Raw genomic sequence first — 26,331 nt, forward strand, 5'->3', positions numbered from 1 at the left:
TGCGCTCGGCTGTCTTTCGACGCCGTAATGCCCTTGCTGAAGGCACCCTGCGCTGCCATGGCTGCCTGCCTGGCATGGTGGGCCCAACGCTTCGAACGGTCCTTAAGTGCCTTAGGTTTAAACCTACTACACGCTCTGCAGTTCCCTTTGGGGTGGTCCCTCGGCAAGCAGAGATTGCACGTGGCGTGCCTGTCGACCCAAGGGTATTTGCGATTGCACTTGGGGCAGAATTGAAAAGGGGTACCCTCCATACGCACCTTGAGGCAGCGGGCTGTTAAGTGTAGGAAATGTATAAGGTGTACCTATATACCAAGAATGTAGAGTATGTCCGACCCCCCACTCTCCCTACTTGCAGGGCCGAGGCCTGAGGCCTTCCAAGGCTCAAATCCGTCGTGCAGCAGCCGACCGTCGATTTCTTCTCCAGCCGGCGTCGAGTGTCGAAGTTCGACATTGGGATGGGGAAGGATGTCAATAAATCAATATTTTAGCAAAAGTATGGCTAAGGCCAGGGGACTCTGCAAAATGCTTCTGACCAGTATGGCGGAAATAAAATCTGAGGATCCTAGACACGTGAGGGATCTTGGGTACAGAGGACGTCGCACTAGGGATAGTATTACTGGCACGCCCTGTGTCGACGCCCATTTTCGAGTTTCGAAAAACAAACTGTAATACTCCGCAGCTTCCACTAGATGTCGGCCTATGCACAGCATGTGATCTAAGCAGATTCCACAAGCCTCAGAAATATATATATATCTCCCTCACTCTCTCTCATCCTCTCTCTCTCATCCCCTGACAGGTTTTTCCGGACTTGGGGGACTTTCTCTTTGGCGAGAACCCTTTCAATGTTAGGCTCACCATAGAGGTAGCTGGCAATGGCGATAATCTTGCCCACTTCAGGACCCACATCAGCGGTGAACTCAGCATCGCAGAGCTTGGCCTTCTCTTGGACCCCTGCAAGCGGGTGTCCTCAAAGGATCTCTACCTCCTCTCAGAGGGAGTTTACTCCTCAGGCCGGCCAGTCCTAGCTGAGGCTTGACTCTGCCCCTGCAGCAGCGTCAGTGGCCTTACTCCACGGCGATCGTCTGCAGTCTTGAGTTTAAAAACACACAAAAAACACCACACCTCATATCCACTCCTCATCGTGGTCCAGATGCAGGCAATAAGCATTTAGGATGTCGATCATTGGATGGAGCAGTATGACCCAGTGGACAGTGATTAGTTTAGAGGAGAAGTACAGTTTTAAAGTGAAAGTGAAACTGCTTTTCCTTTTACTGAGGATTCCCAGCTAGACAACAAGGAATATTCATGAGCATGTGAATCCATGCCAGACCCCCATGCTGGAGAAATTAGTTATTCAATGTAGTGACTAGAGTACTCGTAGTCCATAGTACCCTTTCCTTCATCCTTGTAGGCGTCCCCCAACATTGCTACTGTACCAGAACCATTGGCAGCGAAAAATTGAGCTTCCCCTTTAAATTTAGTACAGCGTACAGGGACGTAGCCTCAGGAGTGGGACCACCCCGCCGAGGCCCCAACCTGCCACACCTGACCTCAGTCCCTTTTGAACACATCGGATGCTTAGATACCTGGCTACACTTATTACATATTAGCCACTGGCATACAAGCAAGGGGAAGGTGGGTGGCACCTATGGAGGAAAGGGGACTGAGTAGTCAAGTCGCTACAGTGAATAACTCATACGTCCAGTTCCCTTCCCTCCATCCGTGTGGGTGATTCCACTGAAAAAGACCATATGGTGGAGCCGTGACAGCCTGTCTATCTAGGAAGAAAGAAACAAACCGGTAACAGAACCGTCTGACCAAACTCTGCATTGCGCTTGGAGCTGGTGTCCACAGAATAGTGATTGCAGAAAGCCAAAGGAGTGGCCCAAGTAGCTGCCCTGCTGATGACATCCCAAGAGGCAGGTCTCTGAAATGCGACTTCCGTGGCCATAGTACTAACCGCATAGGCATGAATCCCTCCGGGACCAGCTTGCCCATGGCTGCATAATCCTCCGAAACGGCCTGAACCATCCAACGGGAGATAGAAGTGAGAGCCTTGGGAGGAGCCCCCGAAAGGGACGAACAAAGCCTGGGACTTCCTGAAGGAAGTTGTCCGAGAGTTGTAAAACTTGAGAACCTTCTTGAGGACAAGGAATGTAGGGCCCGCTCTACCTCTGTCAGCAGGTTCATGAAGAAAACCGGCTGTAGTGGAAAGATCTCATTACTGTAACTTTCCTTCCATTTGTATGGACCCCCAAACTTTCTTGCTTTTATTTTTCATATGGACCTGTACTTTTTACAATGCACGTCACTGCACTGTCTTTTGATCATATGTTATGGGGAAACCGACATGTCCTTCAAGCTGTCAGTACAGGGAAACAGGTTTCCCTTAATCTTACGTCTTTGCTACTACTTTTAGTAACTTATCACTTGCGTAACTTTTAGCATTTTACAATGCAGTACATTGGGGTACACTTTTTGTTTTGCCCTAGACTAACACAAAGTATTTTTGGTTACTCTAAGTATGCTAAATGGACAAGCGTGTGGCAGCAGTGACTTTTTACCATTTGTTGATGCTTTTCGTTTTAGCCTTAGCGCGTTTGGCTACTAACTGTGGCTAGTGTCCAAACCTGGACGTGCCACAGTTTTTCTCTTGTCCTTTGGCCATCTTGTCTTTTATCCTTCTTCCTGGCATGTCAGGCCAGGAAACGCCTTGTATGGACTTCTAGTGCCCGGGAAAGCAGAAGCTTTTGGCGGACTATGTGTGTTAGCTGGCAGGACGTGGGCTGGGACTGTCTTGTCCCAAACCACAAACTGGTTTGTGTGTTCGAGTGTTATGCACGAGTGTCCCCAGCAGTGGTCCCAATTGGACCACCACTGGGGTGTGTGTGGCGAGTACTGCTATTGCCTAGTGGGTTTTCAGCTCCTAGTTGGCTTTTGGGATAAGAAGTGGACCCCTGCACCTATTCTTCAGAGATCCTGGAGTAATCTGGAGGAGCCAAGACTCCTGTCCAGCTGCAAGACCCGTGAAGAGACCAGAGACCAGACTGAAGGAGACCTGGTGACCAACTTCTGCTGCTGTCCTGGTGGAGCACTGTCTTGCTATTGATCTTCAGCAGTTCTGTAGGGAGCCGTGACCTGTGGAGTGGAGGGAATATCCATTGCGGACATCTGCTCAGTACCCTGCGTAGAAGCCGTCGGAAGTGTCCCGGGACCATCAGGTGGCTGACCAACCCAGAGTTTGGTCTACTGTGCTGCCGACATGCCGTTCCGAATTGATGCCTGGCACTTCGTGGACTCTCAGCTTGTCCTACAAGACTTAACTCAGCGGAATTTCTGAGTCCTAGCATCAAGGGTACTGGAGCTATGTGGAAAAGTCTGACTGACAAGTGAGGCCCTTTGCATCGCCGTGCTGCAGTGACCACCGTCCAAAACAGCTTATCAGAGTTGGGTCCAGTCCTGAGAGAGGTCCTACAGCGTGTCTTCCTGCATTCTTCATCCGAGAGACCTTGCACCAGCAAAAGACACGAACCGGTGATCAGCTCGAACCTGCAACCCTCTGCGAATCATGGACTGGGGCCCGTCAGCGGGAAAAGCAACCTTCTTCCATTGACCTGCCAAGTCCTAGGAAGAATCCAAGTCAGAGTTTCTTAACTGCCCCTAAACTCCCTTTAAAGGTTTTCCTAACTTGTATTAAACTTGCTATACTTTGGCTTTGCCATGGCTTGCTCGTGCAAGCCTTCTGAAGGTTGTTGACGCTTGTATTAGTTAGAATAAACTGTCCTAAACCGTTGGAACTGTTCACTGGATCCCAGAGACCGTACCTTCATGTTTTCCTGCATCACAAACTGTCGGAACTTTCCTAAACGTTTGGGCATATGGCCCCCAGACACTGTAGGGAATTACTTTTGAAATTCGGGTGAATTGTCTGTGGACCTGCAGAACATAAATCTAATCTGCACTTTCTTTTACAGGATTTTGCTTTGTTTTATGCCTGCGGTAAACACATCCTGTGGTAAAAACACACAAAGGTAGTAAAGATTAAACCACTGCCACCAGCCATTAACTGTAGAAAAGGAAACAAACATGTTACATGAGAAACTAGATAAAGGAGATATCCTCCAGCACCCTATGGTAAGATAGTGTGTGCTGGGTCTAGAAAGTTACAAAATGTAAGTTAAGTCAATTTCACTTGAATGCTCTTAGAAACAGCAGTTTCACCAAGAGAAGGTAGTTAAACCTTTGGGAAATCTAAGAGACTTCCCTGTGCCACTGCACTGAAGGTGCTGTGTGTCACAATGCAAAAGATGATGCCTATGGAGCTTGTCATACTCCAAAGTCAAAAGAAACAGTCCATATCACAGAAAAATACGAGAGAGTGGGAATAGGTCTCACTCTTTCCAGGTTGGAGATTAAAAGTCCTAAAGTCCAGTAAAAGAGCTGGGGGTCTCTGAGGTAGAAGGGAATTAGCACATTTCTGAGAATTATAACCCTTTGTACGTGAAGGTATATGGTATTGGGTCCCCCGCCCCTAGGGCACTCACTCAGTGCCAGGGGTGCCTCTCAGGCTTACCATTTTTACCCTGGTTTTAGGAAAGATTCCTCTTTCTTAGAGAGGAAGCAGGTGAGTCATGCAGCAGAGCGCGACCTGTGTTAACGAGGAAAACACTGTAAAAAGTGTTTGTATCCTCTGCGTGTGTTGCCTGCCCCGGCCTCCATTTCCCGGTCTCTCCCCTTCTACCCACCTCCCATCCCGCCCACAGGCTAGTGATCGGCTGCCTGATCTGCAGCCCTTGGGCCTAGCGATCGTGTGCTGTGACCCGCTCCATTTCTTAGAGAGGAAGCAGGTCGAGCAGCAGAGCGCGAACGTGTTAACGAGGAAAACACTGTAAAAAGTGTTTGTAACCGCTGCGTGTGTTGCCTGCCCCGGCCTCCATTTCCTGGTCTCTCCCCTTCCACCCGCCTCCCATCCCGCCCACAGGCAAGTGATTGGATCTTTCCCCCATCTCATATCCAGCCCTCTCTGGGCAGCCCCTTACCCGTGCAGCCCCCACGGCGAAGGGCGACTCCAACAGAGGCGGCACCAGGAAGGGTCACCAGGTGTCTGCAGGGGAAGCCAGTGGCCAGCCGTCAACCTTCAACTACATGGACCAGTAAGGTAGGAGTGGCCTGGTCATAGCAAACATGTGGAACATTATGATTATTCCCCATGCATTGTGCGACATATAGATTGCATTGATAGGCCTCTCTGTGTCCAAATTACATTGTGGAACATATAGATTGAATTGATAAGCTTATGTGTCCAAATTGCATTGTGGCGCATATAGACTGCATTGATAGGCCTCTCTCCCACTATACAGGTCTCACAAATTTAGTGGGGGCCATGCGTCCTAATGTCATTGTGTGACATATAGATTGCATTGATAGGCATCTCACCCACTATACAGGTCTCTCAAATTTTAGCAGGGGCTCCGTCTCCTAATTGCACTGTGTGGCATATAGACTGCACTGATAGACCTCTGTGTCCAAACTGCATTGGATGACATCTAGGTTGCATCGATAGACCTCTCTGTGGTCCAATTGCATCGTGTGACATATAGATTGCATTGATAGACTTCTCCCCCACTATACAGGTCTCAAATTTAGCAGAGGCTCTGTCTCCTAATTGCATTGTGTGACAGACTGCACTGATAGACCTCTCTGTGTCCATACTGCATTATGTGATATAGATTGCACTGACAGGCCTCTCTCCCACTATACAGATCTCTCAAACATGGTAAGGGTTCTGTCGCCATATTACATCACAAGATATTTAGATCGCATTTATAAGCCTCTCCCACACTATACAGGTCTCAAGTTTAGTGGGGGTTCTGTTTCTAGGCTTTCATAAGGCATAAGTCCTAGCTGCGCCACTTTCGATCAACCTTCAACAAGCAGATACCTTCCTTAAACCCACACTGCTCATTGTGAACCGCATATAGGGAGACTTACACTTGAGAGCCACCGAGAACACCAATTATATAACCCCTAACCACCTACCCTCCCCCCTCTCAAGATCGGGACTGACCGAGTTGGCAACATCAGCCAGGAATTCCACTCACAGACAGAGCCCTAACTGTTAGTGGACAGCCCTCCACACCCACTACTACACCACAAGACAACCAGACCAAAGCAGAACCAACCGGACATTAAAACTAAACAGCTGAAACGACTTACAATGCCGCACAAACGACCCATTCCAAGAGAAAGAAAGAACAGAATCCGGATCAGCAACAAATAACCACAACGACAGAACGCACCCCCGCAGGAAGGAGCAATTATCGAACCAACAGAGAAGAGAAAAATACCTCTACTTAACTCCTTACCTCGCTGACAACTGGTCACCAGAGCAAACCAACCCAACGATGGAAGCAGCAACATCAAGCTACTGAACAAAAATGCACAGAAGGAAGAACACCACAAGAAACAACCACACAACCGATGTGATAACACCTTACATCAAAAAAGCAAGAACTCCCTATCGACAACCACAACTCATGGAAGACGAACCCGATGAAAACAAAAACCCAAGACAAAACCTAGAAGAACTCTTTGAAAACGCAGACACCCCAAAACCTACAGCTCAAAGATCGGCCAGGAAGGAAAACCCAACACCAAGCAGAAGACGACCTCAACAAGAAAGCCCAAACCAAACACCTCCAAACTCAATCTCATAAATGCAAGATCCATGTCAAAACACTGAGATCTTCGACCTACTCGATGACACCAAGCTGTGACAACTCCCTCAGAAACGTTACAACGACCTGGCAGACCAATTCAAGAAAACAAATCAATGACATCCGACAAACCATACAAAACATACCAACCGATCACAACATACTACCAAGCGAACCTATCACAGAACCCCAGCACAAACTCAAACACTTTCCTGAAATATCAGCATTCGCAATGCTGGTAAAACACAGCAAGAAAGCATGATCACCCATGGACCCATGTCCCCCGGACCAGTACAAAACTACCCTAACACAAGGAACGCCAGCAGAATACTACAGAAACCTTCTGAATTTATCACTAGCAACAGGAACTGTACCGAGGACTTTCAAATCAGCATATATGAAACCACTCATGAAAAACACGAGTGGCGACGTAGAAAACCTCTCCAACTACAGACCGATATCAAACATCCCCTACCCGGCAAAACACCTAGAAACCTACGTATACAAACGAACCCAAGAATACGTAGAAAAACACCACCTGCTAAACCAAGCTCAAGTTGGCTTCAGACCTGCTAGAGCAACAGAAACATTGCTACTATCCATCTGGGACGACCTAAAAACCAACGCAGACTCAAACATAACCTCAGCTCGCATTCTACTCGACCTCTCCGCAGCCTTCGACACAGTCACAACACCCTAACCAAAAGCCTAGAAGACATAGGCATAACAGACACAGCACTGCTCTGGACTAAGTCATTCCTAGCAGATAGAACAGAAACCGTATGGACGAAATCCACTCCAAGAGTTGACTGTGGAGTGCCACAAGGATCCTCACTATCACCACTGTACTTCAACATCTACCAGACTCGGGTTATTAGAATCTTCAAAAAATACAACATTACTTGCTACAACTACGCAGATGGGACTCAAATCATCTACAAAATCAAAGACACCCAAGCAGATCATCCAACACTAATCCGAGTGTCTAAAAGAAGTCTTCAACTGGATGACAGCGAACAACCTGAAAATCAACCCAGGAAAGACAGAAATGATGATCATATCCAAAGACCAAGATACCCAAACCGCCATCCCGTGGCCACCACCATCTAAGGTAGTAAAATAAATCTGGGAGTCCTGATAGACAACACCCTAACCTTAGAGCCACAAGTAACTGCAACAGCCAAGAAATGCTTTTTCCTCCTCCACACGGCAAGAAGAATCCTACCTTTCCTCTCCTTCGGGCACAAAACACTCACTATCGTCACCCTCATCATGTCAATATCGACTATGCAAACAGCCTCTACCTCGGAATACCAGAATACTTCCTGAAGAAACTACAACGGATCCAAAATACAGCAGCCAGACTACTCCTCAAACTACCGAGAAGAGAACACATCACTCCGGTCCTAAAAAGACTACATTGGCTCCCAGTAAAACATCGCATCACCTTCAAGACAATGTGCATAACGCACAGAGCAATCAGTGGACAAGGAGCAGAATTCCTACAAGAGAAAATAATCTACAAGCCAACAAGACTCCTCAGATCAAGTAACGAAATCTGCCTGGAACCAAAACCATGCCTCAAGAAAAAAACTTGGAGGCACCTCCTTCGACGACTTAGCTGCAAAAACCTGGAACAACATCCCAAAAGAAATAAACACAAAAAAAATAAATCACCCAAAATTTAGGAAATTACTAAAAACCTGGCTCTTCAACACCACAGACTCGAAACCGAAACAGAAAGGAAAGGGATGACTAAACAGAAGTGGACACAGACAACTCCCAGAACCAACTGTGGAAAACCTGCTATTAGGATCAGCTTCCATGGCACCTGGACAAAGGACGCCGGGCAGAGCGGAACACAAGCGACACCCATGAAGACAGTCAACAACTCACCCAAACACCCGCACTCACGCCTCAGTCGCCACCAGGCACCACTTTTGTGGAATTATTCAGGATATTGGCATTCACCACACTATCTTAGCTGGTGTCACTTGGCTAATGCACTAGCAATATAAGTGAGTGAAAACAGGTAGGGCTGCGTGGGAGGCTAGAAAAAAAAAAGAAAAAATAAATAAAGGGATCTCGAAGTGCATTCAAACTCAGTTCAGGACAAGGACGCAGGGGTGCTCCTGAAGCCCACCTTGGGAGATCACAGAACCCGAATGCCTCAAACTTAGGTAAAGATGCCAACTAACCAATTGCACTAACAATTTCCCCCCTCTGCATACACCTCTCATACTCCAAACCAAACACAACCACAAACCTACAACACAGCAAACCGCACAAACTTCACTACATTGCAACAACAAAACAAAAACACACAGACTTGCACAACAGTACACGACTACCGGCCGAAAACACCCCAGGCCCAGCCAACGGACCCCACCGGGCTGAAGCTGCCAACAGCACATCACTGCTCACTTGCACTTTTCCAGCTTGCTCCCACTAACCACCCCCCTCTTTCAGAGCCACCAGAGCACCACTCTGGTGGTGATAGTGTGCGGTACAAATGTCCTTTAACATTAACATACTCTAGTGGCTGTATATATGTAATCTATTATTAGTGCTGTGTGATATTTCTACCCGTTAGTAGTAATTTTTCATAGTGATATTGCCATAAATAAATAACTATTTTTATACATACAAAGTGCAATTGTGTGTACACATGGACCCTTTACAAGCTCACCACCTCTTGAGACTTAGCCTAGATCTCTGGTCACTGCTACCTTGAACTGGTTTGGCTACAGATCCCACCCGAGTTGTCCCTGTCACAATATAGGTTGGCCTTATAAACATCTGCCACCAGGCCACAGGATAGAAAGTCTGTCCTAACATCGGCAGGCAGATATGCGCAAGATGACCTTGTGAAACGTGGTGAAGGGTTCGCATAAAGAACGACTGCAGCTTGCCGACCGTGCGCAGAGAGGCGAGAGCTACTAGCAAAAAACTTAAGAGTTACCAGCTGGATGTCGAGAGGCCATTGGCTCGAAAGGTTTGCACTGCAAAGCTGTATGAAATACACCGAGGTCCCAGACAGGATATGGCATATGCACAGGAGGGAAAAGCCCTAGAGTTGGGACTTGGTTGGCTGCCGAGAACACACGCACTGGGGAATTCTTGTAAGCCCCAATAGCCGCCAAATGAGTGCGGCAAGTATCCACCTGAACTCCAGAACGAGCCAGGTGTGCTGAAAAAGCCAGCACGTCGTCAAGAGGAAAGTTGACCGGGTCCAGAACCTTGTCATGTGCCCAATGGCAGAACCTAGTCCATTTGCTTTTTATACAGGGACCGAGTAGAGGGTCTCCTGGCCTGTTGAATGACGTCCCAGTTATCTGAAATTTGAGCATGCTGTAGCCTTGGTCAGGAACCAGGTCACCCTTGCCCAAATGTTCTACTGCCCTACCCTAATGTGTCTGGATGTCCCTGTTGGGGATTGGTTGGTGGACGGGCTCCTGTGAGCACAACTGCAGCAGACCCGAAAACCAGGCTGTCGAAGGCCAGTGGGGCAATCAAGTTGAGGCTGCAGCCTACCAAAGCTCGGAACTTGTGGATCGGCTGCAGCAGAGAGCAACGGGTGGGGGGGCAAGAGGGGGTGGGGAAATGGCACTGGTGGCCGTGCCAAGAGATCTGGAAGGAGTCTCCCAGAAACTGCTGACCTGCACACGAAGCAAACTGGGGGCACTTGGAATTCAGGAGATGCGAACAAGTTCAGGTCTGCGAACTGACAACGTTGGAACAGGGGCAACAAGGAGTTGGTGTGCAACTCCCACTCATTGGTGTTGAAACCCAAGAGGCTCAGATGGTCTGCTTCTGGATTGCTATCCCCCGGGAGGTGGACTACTGAAATCCAAATCCCCTCGGTCAGTGGCCCTTCACAGAACAATACCACCTCCATGCAGAAATGCATTGAGGGCCAGGCCCAATGCCCTGAGCTCCAGCAGATAGGTATGCAGGAGGGCGTCGGCCCTGGACCATGGCTTAAGAATAGCAGAACCCCCCCCCCCCCCATTCGCCAGCCCAAAAGAGGAGACAGTCATCACCACCAGGGTAGGCTCTGGGGTGGTGAAAGGAGCGCCCACAGAAACATTGTCATCCATCAACCACCAGCGAGGATCGTCCAGGAGGAGCAGAGTATTGGGATCCTGTCCGACAGACCCAGTCTCCTGATCCCAACTGGCCGCGCGGTGGAGCTGGAGGCACCTCATCTTGATGAGAGCGTGCTGCACTGTAAGCATGTAGAGGCAATCAGCGCAAGAAGGTGCTGGAACCACCATTACGAGGTGGGCGAGTTTGCCCGAAAGTGCCCCAGCAAAGGGAGACGAGCATCTCGGGCGTGGTGAACACCCACTCAAGAGCAATGTTCCAAGCCACCCCCTAGGAAGACCACATCCTGGGAGGGGCAGGACTCTAGGACTTTACATTTTTAACCTGGAGAGAGAGACATTTTTCCCACTCTCTCGTGTTTGTTTCTGTGATTTGAACACACTGTTTCTTTTGGGTTTGGACTCTGACAAACTCCAGAGGCATCATCTTTGCATTTTGACACACAGAACTTTAAGTGCAGTGGCACAGGGAAGTCTTAGATTCCCAAAGGTTTAACTACCTTCTCTTGGTGAAACTGGTTCCAAGAGCTGTGAAGTGAAATTGATTTTACTTTAATTTTGTAACTTTCTAGACACAGCACACCCACTATCTTACCATAGGGTGCTGGAGGGGTTACCTAGTATCCCCTTTGTCTAGTTTCTCATAACATTTTTATGTCACCCTTTCCTCACTGAATGGCTGGTGGCAGTGTCTTTGTTTTAACTACCATGGTGTGCATTTACAGCAGGCTGCGTTCGCAGCTGCAGTAAAGCACCCAAGGGTGTCAAAATGGCCCCAGTGTTCTTTTTTCGCCATTTCTTTGTGGAAAGGTCCTTCTTGAGATTTACCCTGCGTGCCAAACCAGGTTTGGTCCCTTTTTTTCGTTTTTCCTTTGGCGGGATTCACAAGTGAAGCCCACCTCTGGCTCCAGGGTGTCTGGGGTAGGCAGGAAGTGAGGGAGGTGCCCGAAACTCCCTGTGCTTAGTTTCTTAGGAGACCCAAATACAATCTGTGGTGATTGGCTGGCTGACAGCTAGGCTGGAATGAATGGTAGAGAACTGAATAAAAGGCAAGGCTTTTGGCTTGGAAGGCAGAGTCGACCACTGGACGAAGGAACCTAAGAAGAACTTAAAAAGGACGTCTGCTGAAACTCCTGAACCGTTGGTTTGCCCAGTGAAGCCCTGCTGCTGTGCTGAAACTCCGAATTCCAATAAGCAGAGAAGCCCCTGCAAGGACGAATTCTCCCTTTGAGTTGGTGGGACCAATCAACTCTAAAGTAAGCCAACTGGACATCCATCTCGGAGCTGGTCGAATTTCCACAGAGTTGCTGTTGGAAACCGTATAGCCAGGGAGAGGAACACCAGATTGTGTGTGTTGCTTTTAAGCTGGCCTAGAGCTTCTGGAAGATCCTCCGGACTCCCAGGAAGCAAGACTGACCAAGCCTGAGCCCCCTTAGAGTGCGGGACCCCAGAAGCAAGGAAAGTCCATCTCGACAGCCAGGAACTGCGGTGTTGCCATTTGCGGTAGACACAAGTAGCTGAAACACTGAACAGCCACTGAAAGCAAAGTTTGCCGGTTGCAAGTTTTGACTGTCCCAGTGCAGGAGTCACCCAGCGTCCTCCCTCTTGTCTCCACGACTGAGGCCCAGGAACAGTGAGATCTGCAGAGCTGTACAGGAACAGAGGTCATATGCTCCATGTTTTCTTCATTTTAAAAAGGTACTGTAAAAAGTCAGAGAACTTACCTCTACTGTAGAGTTGCTTGCATCTTCTACTCACAAGTCTAATCAGTTTGCGGCCCTAAGTTTGATTCTTCTTTTCATCAAAGACTCCGAAGACATTGTGCAAAGACCGTTCTACTTACCTACCAGGAGTGCTTCATCCTATATATATGATATTTGCCCATTGACTTTGGCCTAGCCTATCGTACTGAATGACTCTTTTTGGCAGATCCAAAAGTATTTGCCTGCTTAAGAATATTTGTGGTCTCTTGTATGTTCTAAATAATCTTTTCCTTTGACTTATTACTATATGATTCTAAATGCAACAGTGATATATTAATGTCCCTAGCACCCTAGCAATTGAAGTCACCCGAGGGTGTTGGTAGTGTATGTGGGCCATCCCAAAGGGGCATCTACTGAATTAGAGATATCAAGAGTATGTATTTCATGACGTGTATTTCAGTGTTGCTATTACATTGCTCCCTTCTGAAGAAGGCTTATTCTGACTGATAAATTGTTTATTCTAGAAACATTGAGTGTAAGAGTTTATTTTAATACTTGTAACAACTTTAAATCTCTGTGTAACTCCACTACCGCTCACATTGACCCCTCTTGAGATAAGCCTGGCTGCTCAACACGCTATCAAAACTGTGTAGTACAAGCTTTACCAAAGGTTGGGTTTCCTATACCTGTAGTCAGAGCTGTCTGTGGTGTTCCCTGAGGGTACTGCATACAAACATTGCCTAACATGTACCAGCCCCTCGGATGAACCCACCCTCACCTGCCAGTCTTCCAGATAAGGGTATCGGCAATCGACCTTCAAGCAGAGGAGACTCACCACTGCGTTCATCAACTTTGTGAAAACAAGAGGGGCAGAGTTCAGGCCAAAAGGAGTCGATGCACTGTGGAGCCGTGCTGAACAGAGGGCCTACCTTGTCTTGACAAGGTCATGGAGACGAAGTGGGTGCGGCGGAGGAGAAGTGGGAAAGCACTCCCTCCAATGCGACAACAGATTCTTCAATATCCTGGGAACCATAAGAGGTGTAAGCCTGAAAATATGATCCCAGAGCTGGTCGGGCCCCAAACACTCAAGACAGAGCCCACGGGGGACAGAGACCAGGAACGTGCGGTATCATGAGGCACATCTTGTGAATCCTCCTGCAGCCAGAATACACAGGGGAAGGTAGAGGCACCGAAGGGAGGTTTAAAAAGGTTTGAAAAACGAAAAGCAATCAGAGCTAAAAAATATTTTTTAAAAAGACTTCGTTGGCTGCCAGGTCTGACAGTGTGTGCAGAAAAAGGGACTGAGATGAGGCACCGGAGGGCAGGGCATTCCCACGCCTGAGGCCACGCCCCTTCGGCATATTAAATTTAAGAAGCTCAATTTCTCATGGCAAAGGTTCCGGTACCATCCCCATTGTTAGGACAGTTTTTCTGAAGTGCAACTAAGGGCTTAGTAAAACCATTCAACTGAGGCAGTACAAGACTCCACTCTTAGTATAAGGCTGTACCACTTTACTTCGTTGTAGCGTAGACATAGCATTCAGGCTTAGCGCAGGAGGGAGAGAGGGCTGTAGAATCAGTATAAATGAAATTGTAATACAAATGGTCCAAAGAAACATTGAAACACTAAGTATTGTAAAAATAAATGATTTAAATATCAATAGGCCCAGATAAATCTTGGGGGGAATAATTACTATGACATTATATATAAACACAATTATTCAAGCATAGTGTTGTGTTTTTATGTGTGCAGGCCAAAGCATATAACCTTATTTGGAACACCCAACAGTAGTTCTAGGGACATTAAAACCAATAGTTACTTTTAATTACTTTTAGATTACTTTCAGTAATACCAGTGTGGTAGACCCTATCAGTTGTACTGCGACGCTCAGAAGGAAATCACATAGTAATATCAAATGGACAATATACTTTTCAGATTTAGTGAAACAGATTCTAGGAACAGTATAAACCTATAACTCTGATTCAGGATAACAGTTATTCCAGCAGCGTTGGACTTTGAGGTGTGATATTCAATTACAGTTGCTTTTACAGGGAAGCAATAACTAACTTAGTTTAGGATGATACAGTTATACTCAAGTTAAGTAAAAGTCAAGTTAAGTAAAACCTATACACATTTTACAGGAGCTATAAGCAACTTTAAGGCAGGTATAAACTCAAGACTGTTTTTGTGTCTGTCTAAAACAGACCAGTTAAAGCAAAACCCAGGTTACATTTTATGAAGGACTCAAATGTATTCTAGGTAGGTAAAACCTAAGGCAGACTTATTCTGCACAGGCTAACAGCAAGTCGGAGGAAGCAAGACCTAGTTGGGGAACAGTCATACAATTACCCTAACAGGAATAATAAAGTGAAACCAACAGCATTACTTTTGGGAAATAAAGCACAACAAATTCACAGGTGAGTAACTTAACCTTCTATATACTTTTCAGAATAGTGCAACACATTCAAGGTAAGTAAGAAAGTTTTTAACTGCTCACTCTCAGAATTTGTTACCAACCAACTTCTTTTGCAAATAAGTAACTTATTCTCTTTTCTAGGCAAAAGGCCCAATTAAACGTCGCTTCCCTTATTCCTGGAGCACGAGTGTTCTTAGTGGCCGAAAGGTGGGGGTGGGGGTTGTCACTAGAGTCTAGTGTCCAACAGGCAGGTCAGGATATAAGAAGCAAAAGTCAGAGTTCCTAAGGAAGACTATTAGAACAAATAAGCACTTTACTCTTAGAGTTGGAGAGGTCCAGGGGTTCACAGAAGAGAACCCCTGGATCTGGGACCTGGGTGAACTGGACGAGTGGCCTCCCAATCGCAGAAAACACCCCAAAGCTATACGGAAATCACAAAGGCTTAAGGTAGGTAAAAAACCCAAGCGAGCGCAGTACCTCAGCACAGAAGATTTTGCAGCAGGAGGACTTCAGGATCTGCAGCTAAAACCCTGGTTGTTGAATTCCTTCAGTAAGAAGACAGCAGACAGGACACGGGAAGGACTTTTACTGCAAGGATTTGGCGCCTTCTCAGGAGCACAGAAGACTGATATCACCGGTCAGATTTTCGTCATTACAAAAGTCCAGCACTCTGGTGAGGGGACTGGAATCGTACCTCTGGCGATCCAGCAGAATGCCCACAAAGTTTCGGCGAGATTCCGAATTCAGAAGACACTGCATCGCATAATGGCTTGAGGTTCCAGGGTATTGCAGCACAGCAAGGTCGCAGCATGGCGTGGCTCAAAATGCAGATCTTGTTGAGTTCTAGTGGGTCACACCAGGGTCGGAGGTCGTCGCTTTTAGAGTCCCCCAGGTCAATTAGAAGGGCTATCGCAGGCTCCAGTTACACAGCAGGCTCTCTGGTCGCTGCAAATAGTTACAGCCATGAATTCTTAATCTTTTGTCTTCTGGTTTTGGTACCAGTGGTCGACTACCTCTTCAGCTTCCTGATCATTCAGACCTTTATGCAGAAACCCAGCCAATCAAACAGCCTTGTAACATTCAAACTTGGGAAGGAGGGAGGGAGGGTCAGTTTGAACTGGAATTTCGCACTGAGGCTGGAAGACAAAGGGCTGCAGAGTTTGACTCCTCCCTCGCTTCCTGCTTTTGCAGACTCTCTGGAGTCTGGGCGGGGGGGATTTTTTTTTTAAATGTAAAAACACACAAATGAATTGCCCACCCGGGTTGTCAAGAGAAGAACCTAGACAGGACAAGGAATACTAAAATGGTGGAAAAACAAAACCGGAGCCATTTTGGTAAAACGAGCACCCAGGGTTGAAAACAGCCTGCAGTAAAGGTGCACCGAATTAATAAAAAGGTGTAACTGCCACCAGCCATTGAAGGTAAGCTTGTCCCTGTAACAGAATTATTACAGTTTTAGTGTGAAAGGGGATACATTGCATCTCCCCAGCCCTCCACATTAGGTGGGGTGTGCTGGTTTCACCAAATAAATTGTAAAGGGGATCCAAAGAACCTTTCTACCCATGGGAACTGTAGTTCTCTCAAGGTTAGCCAGAGAAAAGTTAAAAGGGGAGCCCCTAGGGCAACCCAGCAACAATAGGCACGTATTGCCAAAAGGTTGCCAAAGAGGTTAACTTTTACTATGGACAGCTTTAAAAATGACAACGATAAAAAGAGTAAAAGATTCTGTGAGTGTGGAAAAAGGTTCCCAATCAGAAAGGTGGAAGGAAAAAAAATCCACTGGTAAAAGTAAAAAGTTCAGAGATTGATGCATGTCAGGAAGATTTATCATATGAAAATCTTACCCAACACCCATGACATGAACATGTCTTTTGCCAAACCCCTATGGATATCTTTTGCTTACCTCAGATGCAGTGCAGAGGACTGGTGTGTATTTTCTGCCATGTTCCACTGCAGCTGCAATTTTAATGGATGTAAACGGAACACTTTCCTTTAGCCGTACGTCCCATTCTGGTGATTGTATCTAAAACAAGGGCAAAAAAGAAACATAAAAATGTTGCCTGAAGACGAATGTCACCTTGCTGAAGAATAATTTTAACAGGTTTAATCCATTTTTGCTCCCACAATTTCTTTTTAAATACACATAATTGTCAAAAGCCTGCAATCAAAATATGCTCCTTCCCAGAGCTTTAGTAATCAGTTGAATAGGTTAATTTCCTCAAACCAGGATTATCCCATATCATACTTTAACTAACCCAGAACTGCACTTTTGATAAAAGATAATAACATACCTGGTTTTCTTTATGGTCCTTTGCTTTACTGTCTTCCTTTCTAGGGCTCAATGGGCCTCCTTTGCCACTACGTCCAGGCTTGGATAAGTGCACTGAGCCAATCGGTGAGGGGGGAGAGAACCCAGTAGAGGTGCAGGCATCGTGAAGAAAGATCCGCTCACTACGTCGCCGGGTCCACAGGTCATCATCACTTGCATCAAGCACAAACTCAAAGCTCATGTCCTTTGGGCATTTGACTTTCTTTAGGGTTCCCCCTTGCTCTGTGATCTTCAATTTAGGCATGCTCCCTGAGCAGGAGACCTCACTTGGCTTCAATGCCATTCTATTTCCTGAGTCTAGAGACAGTTTCATTGAGCGCAACAAACCAAGAGGTGATTTCTTCCTTATCTTTACCTCGCTCTCTGAATCTGTATATTCAAATTCAGTTCCTGGAAATTAATAATGTAAATGATGCAAAGATCAACATGTGTTCAAATTCCATCAATGAGGTTGGGCTCTTACAATGTAAACTTGTTAATACATTAGATTCTTCTGAAACATTCCAAACATGCATTGTGCTGAAATGTGGCTTGAAAGAAAATCAAGACTAGCAAATAGGAGAAATAGCCATTGTATACGCAGTTAATATTGTAACATTGGTGGCAACATCAAAGTCACAAAGTGTCAAAATGCAGATATTTAGGAATTTATATTCTTAAATTGTTTACATTTGGTAAAATATCAAACTATTCTTAAGTTCAGGTCTTGTCCAGGAGAAGACCTGCGCAGTCAAAGAGGAGTACCTATAAAGTGCACAACGCCCAGGTATAACAGAAGCATTGTATTTTGATTAACATTTTGCAACTGCATCTCATCCTGTGTACACAGTACAAAAACTGTAGTCTGCACATGATACTGTTTCAAAAAAAAATCAAAGTCAGCACACTTAATCCCATTAAGCCACCCTAACATGCTAAAAAAGATTTAAAAAACCCATTAAAAACACAAAATCATAACTTTGTTATGGCAGTCCAGTAGTTTACTGGAAACAAGTACTGTTTTTCAGGTTGGCCGTACATTCTGGTATTTCAATTCTGGCCAAAGAAAGGAACCTTTCAATAAACTGCACACACCCACCCACACCCACACGAGAACAGTCCCACAACACAAGTCCCGAAGGCTACATGACAACCTTTTCTTCCTCAACATAAAGCAAGCAATGGCAGTTTAGGGTGGTATCCCCAACAGACCACTGTTTGAAAGTCCTTTCGTATAATAATTAAATCTTCCTGGTTTCAGGACCATTGCTAAACCATGGTTTTGTGTGGCATCTCCATGGACAGTAATCGTGGAACATAGTTTTGCCATATTTATCAAGATTTCCTTACAGGCCAGATTGTTCGATGCACACGTCCCTACAGCAGCTCATCAGCAATCCAATACTTGCTCCGTTCTTCAAATCTCATGAGGGCAATAATAGTAAAGACAGTTGCATGGCTACTCATTTATAGAGTGATGGAGACCAGCCTTCTCATTTTCCAAATTGGATTAAGTACAAATGAATAACTGATTGCTCCAATAAAAACTTCACGGGAATTCCCAGACAAAAACTCCCCGAATATTTGCTTCCTGCAATTCAATCTAATGGTGCGCACATTATTTCCAATTGAGCATGCAGTGCTACGAGAAAACCAAGATGCATCGAGCATACAAGAAGGTACAAATGATTTGTTTCTTGTGGGTTTGTGCTACACGCTCAAAATCAAGATTATACTTAAACCACTAGTCTGGTAAGAAAGGGCAAATGAGTGCACTATGACTAATGTGTAAAACCATCACTCAAATTGTGGTCAGAGGTACGAGTCTTTTCTGTAGGTGTGGAAGACTGATGAAACGAAGGAATAGCATTTTTAGTACTTCTGTGGAGTACATTTGTGCCCATTAGGCCCCAATGTAACCTTTCCCATTGTATATGAAAAAGTGCTTGAATGTTGTTCCACAGCTTCTGTGCTCTACATTAATGACAGATTTCAAGCCGATAGCCAGTAATCAAAAGGAACCTCTTACCAGCTACTGAATTACGATTTGGCTAACAGTAATCCCCTCAAATTAAAAAAAAAAAAAACGAAACAAAAAGAAACGCCATCACACATCCACAGGTATATTTCCACATGCTACCTACTCCAACATTCTAGTATGGACTGACCCATTGATCCTATTTTTCTGTGGCACTAAAGTATCATCAGCAACGGTTTGCCTGCGACAAGGTGTCCTAATCAGTCATGGATATTTCTCTCAAGTCCGGTAATAGCCTTGCATTGCATTGCACAGTGTGCTCAACGCACTGCTTGACCGGAAAATGCATAACAAAAGAGCTACAACTTACCCATTAAGCTTTGCCGTTCCTCCTTTTTCTTTGCCTTTTGCTTGGCCTCAAGTTGGATGACAGAAAGTGGAGAGGAAATGATGGGACTTGGCATAGCACTGGCAGCAAACCTGGCCAGCAACCCAAGACCACTCTCGTCCAGAGCCGGGGATGAAAGCCTTGCATGGCTATCCAACCTAAAATCCTCAGCTGCTTCTTCCTCGTCATCTTCATCTGAGCTAGAATCTAGCATGCAGAAGAAAGGAATGACATTAAAATGATTCTTGGGTTTTCTATTTCAAGTGTCACCCAATAAAACCTACAAATCACCAATGGTCCCCCACAGTTCAACAGTCACCCTCTGCTCCCCCCACCCCCCATTCAGATAGTTTGCATGTCATTCCTACGGTCGGCTTTAACCCTACCTTTTCCCAATCTTACTAGAACACCTTTAACTTGTCAGCAAATACAGCAGCATGTTCGAGTTACATACAGATCATTTGAGTTATCTACTTCCTGGTGGTAATAGTTGGAACTGTGCATACTACTACTGTCGATGTATCAACACGCTCTACCTTAATCTCATTGGCATTAATGCAAGAAGCACTAAGGGACAAACTATCAAGAGTACAAAGTTAAAGTAAGATGGGATAACATGGCATTTTGGAAACAAAATATTTTAATTCATCTTGCACAATGTTTTCATCCTTTAAGATGTTTTGTTTTAGATTTATCCAATTTGTTCAATATTCATAATTGTTGGGACTGACAAGGAAACCGCCTTCTTTGAAAAGTCTTGAGTTTCAGTGTTGATATTGGAATATGTCTAATGGGAAGAATAAAGCTTTACAGTCTTTGGGTAAAAAGGAACACTGACTAGTAACATTAGAGCATCTTTTGCTACTGGATGGCTAGAGCACAGATTTGCCATTGGCATAGCTTCTTGGCAGTCAGAAACATTTTATTTTCCCCGACCAGATTTATCCAAAATGTAGGAGTGGGAAGATGGGGAAAGAAAAACCAAGTCACCAGAGACTGGTTTCAAGAGCTTACTCATGTAGAAGTAAAATGCCATTCGAGAAGTGGCTAATAGTGTTTCAGAATGATTCATCCATTTTAGGATACATAAGGAATTGAGCCTTCAGATAAAAAAGGCACACTTGTAAACTTTCAGGAAAAATCTATGCAGCAAAGACAATTATGGTATATATTCCCCCCCCCCCCCCCATTGGCCTTACATAAATTACACTAATGGAGACTTCAGGGTGCACAGTTTGCACTGGCCAAAACCATTGTCTAGTGATATTTGACTTAGTGATTAATAAATTGTGTGCTGCGGGTATGTATAGAATTGAGGTGGCAAGTGACTTCTGGCTGGATAATAGCTTCTCCTCTGATAACTGCTGTTCTTTTGTTGAAAGAAGTTGCTCATTACTAACTATGCTTTCTAAACCCTACCTGCGGGTAGTGGTTGTGCTAGCCTATGTCATTTAACTTTAATATATTAAACTACTCCTACCCATTCAATTTTATCCATCTTATTCCGATTACACTTGTGAAAAGAAGCATAGACTAATTGCTTGAATTTTACTAGATTTTAAAAATCGAGACACCATATTTTCTTCCTTTTATTAAATAAAATAGGGCTACATAAATGCCTAATGCTGTAATTGGTGACTGAAAAGTTGCATACATCTTTACACAAAACGGCCACAGCTAAAACCTTCATAAAACAATATTCCCATGTAAAGAATTGACTGAACGTATCAAACACCTCCTCCCATTTTAGAACATAATGTACTATTTAAATCGACGGTCCAGCATATTTGAGGTCATGTTCTTCATGAAAGGTTTTACTAATCTGTTTGTGTCTATGTACTACTATGAAGATCTTAAGCACAGACTGAGATTGTTTGGAAGATGGTGTGTGTGTGTAGGGCAAAATGAAGAGGTTTTCACTGAAAACTCGCTATGACTGACCACCTTCTACATAGTATTGACTATTTGGAACTCATTTTGCCTGACATTTCATTTCGAAACTAAAGCTTCATTATGGCCTACGTTTCCTGTCCAAGTCATGCATATTTAGAAAATCCATCTGCAAAGCATGTCATCAGAAATTTTAAGTCAACTATGTCCTTTTCGGTCTGTGGCAAGTAGGTGGTCAGATTAGAAGTGATTAAGCCCAAACATTGTGTTTGAACTAGAAGGCGATCCTCCCACCCTCCCCCTAGCAACACCTAGGCAGGCAAAATGTGAGGTTTAGGCCATATGAATGTGTTTTTCGAAACTGTCTAAAGAAAACATTAAATGCATCTGCGCTTAAATTCGTAGCATGAGGTAAATATGCAAGCTACAAAGTGGCCATTTTCTTTCTGTGCATAATCAAATAATTGTGAGAAGTCCATCATATGTTAGGTATTTGGAAATATCCCCGTTGACACCAATCTAAAAAAACGACTTTGCAAAGAAAAAAAAAAAAAGAAAAATTGTTTTAATTTCCCCAATTACACACCACATGGAAAAAAAAAATCCTGATTCTCAAAATGCTTTCTCTATAATGGGTGTTAGGCAAGCAGTGAAAAACAGAGTTGTTAAACAATGAAGAGAAACTTTTAAAAGGTTATTTGGTGTTCAAAGGTGAGATGTGCAACAGTAACAGGATGATTTTGAAGCAGCACAAAAAAGGGGAAAAAAGAACATACACAAAACACATTTGAGATCCATATCCGATTGTAAAGACGTATTCGCACAACACCAAGCAAGCCTCTAGCATACAAAGCAGGCTAAGTGCAGGCAGACTTTAGACAGCTACTGGGTCCAATTAGTTTTTACTTGGGTTAGTTTCTCAAATTCTGGATTGGCACCCCTTTTGATTACACGGATTATGTTATTTTGTTTTAATTTTAGGATTTTGTGCATTATGCTGCTGACTCCAGAAATGTGGCATTTCTTCTTTTTAAACAAAAGGAAAATTCTCAAAATCGAAGTAATTCTTGACACTACCAAAAAGAAAAAACGGATGAAAAAACATATGCTTGTAAGGTACGGAAGGCAGAGCTAGTCACCATCTTTTTCAAAGTAGAAGTGTTCCATTTTGTGGCCAAGTTTATTTTTTTGCACTCAGATGGGCAACACCCTGCCACAGGCAACGAAAATAAATGGATTCCAAGAATGTCATTTTGCTGAAATCAAAACTGCGGCGACAAATTCTCTTCAGATTAGAGATTGCATTACATCTCATCCACTGCAGGTGAGCAGCATTCAGTATTTTAGTTTTGAGGGAAAGACAGTTCATAAGTCTGCCTTTTCTTGGATAACAGCAACAGTAAAGTTGCAGCCATCCAAACCTCTCGCCCAGGATTTGGATAGACTAACATTTTGTCAAACTACAATTAACCTATCTTTAAAAAGTCAATATTTGTACTGGTCAACAATGCCCACTTACCAATTCCAAACAAGCCCATCAAGCATTATTTTGACGCCACATCATCCCTGTGTCATTACTGGTAATAGCATTCAGGGAGTTTTGCAGCTTCTTGAGGTGGGTCCATCCAAGGTGCCATGTGCTTGAGGTACAGCAACTTTACCTTCAAAGGAAGTTAAACGTAGCTGGCTCCAATGCCCATTTTCTCCGATCTACTTTTCTGGAGTCTTCAGCAATAGAACAAACTCATTACATTTAAAAATGCATGATTTATTCCAACCAAGTGAAATGGACATTTGTGACTTACAACTGAATGAATAAAAAATGTATATGATCTATTACAAAATGGAGAGCCTGCCAAGAAAACCTTTAGTGATACAGATAAAGGGCGCTTTGCCTACCTACAAGACAAATGGCGTTGAGTTGTCACGGAAACTGACCCACACTGCACAGCGTCTGCCCTACTCCCAGCCAATCACTTTGCTTCTTTAGTGCAGCAGAAGAGCAAATGCAAGAGACTGATACAGACATTCAAAGCATCATGGATAAAGGGTCAAGGATGAAGGGGTGCTCAAGCAGCTGCAAGGAGAAAGCAAGCATCTAGAAAAGATAGGTTAATTTACTGGTTATGTTTAGTACGGGGGAAAGCCATTAGAAACCCTATTACCCAAATATCCTTTAAAGAGACTTGAACATGTGTTAATTTGTCAAAGGTTTTCCCAAACGGATCAATTTCTCAGAACCAGTCAGTTTCTGCTTCTCCATTTCATGACATCACTCTATAACAAAGTAATTTTTTTAAACATCCAATGCCTTGTATTCCGGATTCCGAAAACCCATTCGAAATGTTCATCCAATGACACTGCATTCAGCCAAATTCTCTTAATGCACACAAAGAAATTGTCTGAGCAAAAACACTTTGTGCTCAAGTTGCCATCACAGAAGAGCATTACAAATTCCTGTGGTGAATTCTCATTACTTAAACGTTAGATTACACATTTGATTTTTTTTTTTACCCGCAAAGCTCATGTTTTAATTTGTAATTACATGCCCTGCGATAGGGATAGTCTATCTTCATGTGACTTTGACACCATGATCCAGCCGTGGGCGTTCATTTAAAAAAGCCAATGCATTTTAAGAGTTGGATTGGTTCCCCTTTAATAAATCAATTGGGCTTCATACCAGATTACAATGGTTTGTTAAAGGAGAACCCAAGACTGGTATATAGTGCCCCCATTAATGTGAGGTAACAGCCTTCCTTAAGTAATGTCAAAGTACTTAAAAACCTGAAAATATTCTCATGAAAAGAGTTTTAATGCTGCAACGAAGGCACCTTTTCCATTTAAAGAGCCTGCAGGTGACAAACCACGAGCACAGGGTTCTTGTAGGACATTAGAGTTCCGCCTTCAACACATAGGTGACTAATATACATTTGAAAAATCATTGAAAACCATTTCAGACCTGGTTTAACGGCACTGTACGTCCAGTTCAGCGTCTGGAAAGTAAGACACTTTAGACCTTACGGTATACCTAAAAACATCACATGGCGCTTCATGAAGCTTTTTGGATGTTGACATTTGGAAAAGCGGAATGGACACCTGGGTAATTACAATGTCCAATTATAAACTAAATGGGCCAATTTTCTTTATATGCACACATTTGAAATATGTGGTTACAATTCCAGACATTCAATTGTACAAACCAATGTGGGCACATAGGTCTTAAAAATGTAAAACTGGGTCCAACCTAAATGATTTTCCTTGAGTATAAACCAAGTCACAATGAAATGGAGGGGAGCAAGGGGTCTTTTGCGTGACAGAAACTATGCTCTAACCTTTGACTATTGCTATATTTACAAACCTTGTCATTTTTTGGACCACATCAAATTGAATCCCGCAAGTAATGCTACAAAATTGGCTTTAGTGATGCAGTTTTGGGAGAATGGATACTCCTTACATGGCGAACCAAATTAACAAGTTCCAATCACAATCAGGGATATTTGAATAATAGAGCTAGACAGCAAGACTGTATTGAAAATAAAACACTCATCTTTGCCATGATGGGAAATGTGAAGGAGGGGAAAGCGAAATGAGTGAAGCAAAATCTAATCACCTAATCAGAGACACAGCAAGAGAGACAAAGCACACTGGTTTAGTTAAAAATGAACTTGATATGTTTAATAAAGCTTGGTATATCAAATTGCAATACAAACATCGAATCACACACCCACACAACAGTGTTCATGTAAAAAATAAAATAAATTCTTTCCTCAAATCCGCCACAAGGCCCATGCCAAAAAAATAATTGTGCTGGCAAGGAAAAAAGGTGGAGGGAGATTGGGAAAACGGGGCAATTGAGGCTAAAAACCAGTCGGTATTAGGGCTCCAATAGAGCCAATAATATTATCACAATGATACAGGTACAAAAAAAATAAAATTGTTATGATAAAGCAGACTACGCTGCCAGAAACTAGTATGGCCGCCCATGATTTGGCCATCGAGAAGGCTGAGCTCAGTGCCATCTTTTTCTCTGTCAACATGGATAGTAATTGATTTTAGTTTTTTTTTTTTTTATCTAGTAACCTTGCTCACACGAGTCCTCCGAAGTGTCACTGAAGGAAGATCCGGCCTCTGCCTCCCGCAGCAGTAAACAAAACTGCTGCTTCCTGCACACAGCCGGTTTTGATTTTTGAGTCCCTGTGGCAGACGTGCCACTCTTGGCAGGCTTGAAGCCTCCAGTCGCCTTGTTCTTTTTGGCCGCGGAACGGTAGAGACTGCAGTGTCTCATTTTGGAGCTGGATGGAGACTGTGAGGGCCATTCATCCTTTAGAGAGTCGTCATCTTCCTCAGAGTCCGTATCTGCAGTCAAAGTACTTTCATTAGAGTCAAGTTAAGTATTTGTTTTGTAAAAGACATTTTTTGGTGCGGGTTTAAAAAAAATAAAAGAAACGGTAGTATGGCAGATTAAATAAACAAGTCAATTTAAGTAGAAACAGTTACATTGAAGCAGTAGAAAGAAGATGGTTGCAACAAGCTTCCCCTTCCAAAAGCTACCCACTGGACTAAAGCTGCCGAAATGGTGTATTATGTGAACTGCAGTCATACTTTGGCCCTTGAAATCATTTCCTAAAGAAAAAAAATAAAAAAAAGAAAAAAAAAAAAAAGTACATGCAACACCAATGGGACTCTTAGTCCATATTTGTACAATGAACTTAATCACCACTAGGAAGGAACGTTTTCTTTAAATTAAATGCAGTAGGCGTTTGGATTAATAACCACAAACTTTATTTTATAGAAATTATTTTGTAAACTACTCATTTTAATCCAA

At 44.1% G+C, this 26,331-nt stretch overlaps 1 protein-coding gene across 7 annotated transcripts in view; it reads right to left on the reverse strand.

The window, feature by feature from the left end:
- The window catches only part of TNRC18 (trinucleotide repeat containing 18), a 470,959-nt gene that overhangs the window by 202,596 nt on the left and 242,032 nt on the right, over positions 1–26,331 (reverse strand). For 6 of the 7 annotated variants that reach the window (XM_069645534.1, XM_069645537.1, XM_069645538.1 and 3 more), the window contains 4 exons: positions 25,587–25,862; positions 19,599–19,823; positions 17,234–17,661; positions 16,846–16,965 (listed from right to left, as the gene is read on the reverse strand). In XM_069645534.1, coding sequence (XP_069501635.1) covers positions 16,846–16,965; positions 17,234–17,661; positions 19,599–19,823; positions 25,587–25,862 — 1,049 coding nt within the window. The remainder of the gene's footprint in view (positions 1–16,845; positions 16,966–17,233; positions 17,662–19,598; positions 19,824–25,586; positions 25,863–26,331) is intronic. The other variant, XM_069645536.1, reaches the window with a different exon arrangement.

This window comes from Ambystoma mexicanum, chromosome 2p, assembly GCF_040938575.1.
Source record: "Ambystoma mexicanum isolate Mex_15411 chromosome 2p, UKY_AmexF1_1, whole genome shotgun sequence".
Taxonomy (NCBI): Eukaryota; Metazoa; Chordata; class Amphibia; order Caudata; family Ambystomatidae; genus Ambystoma; species Ambystoma mexicanum.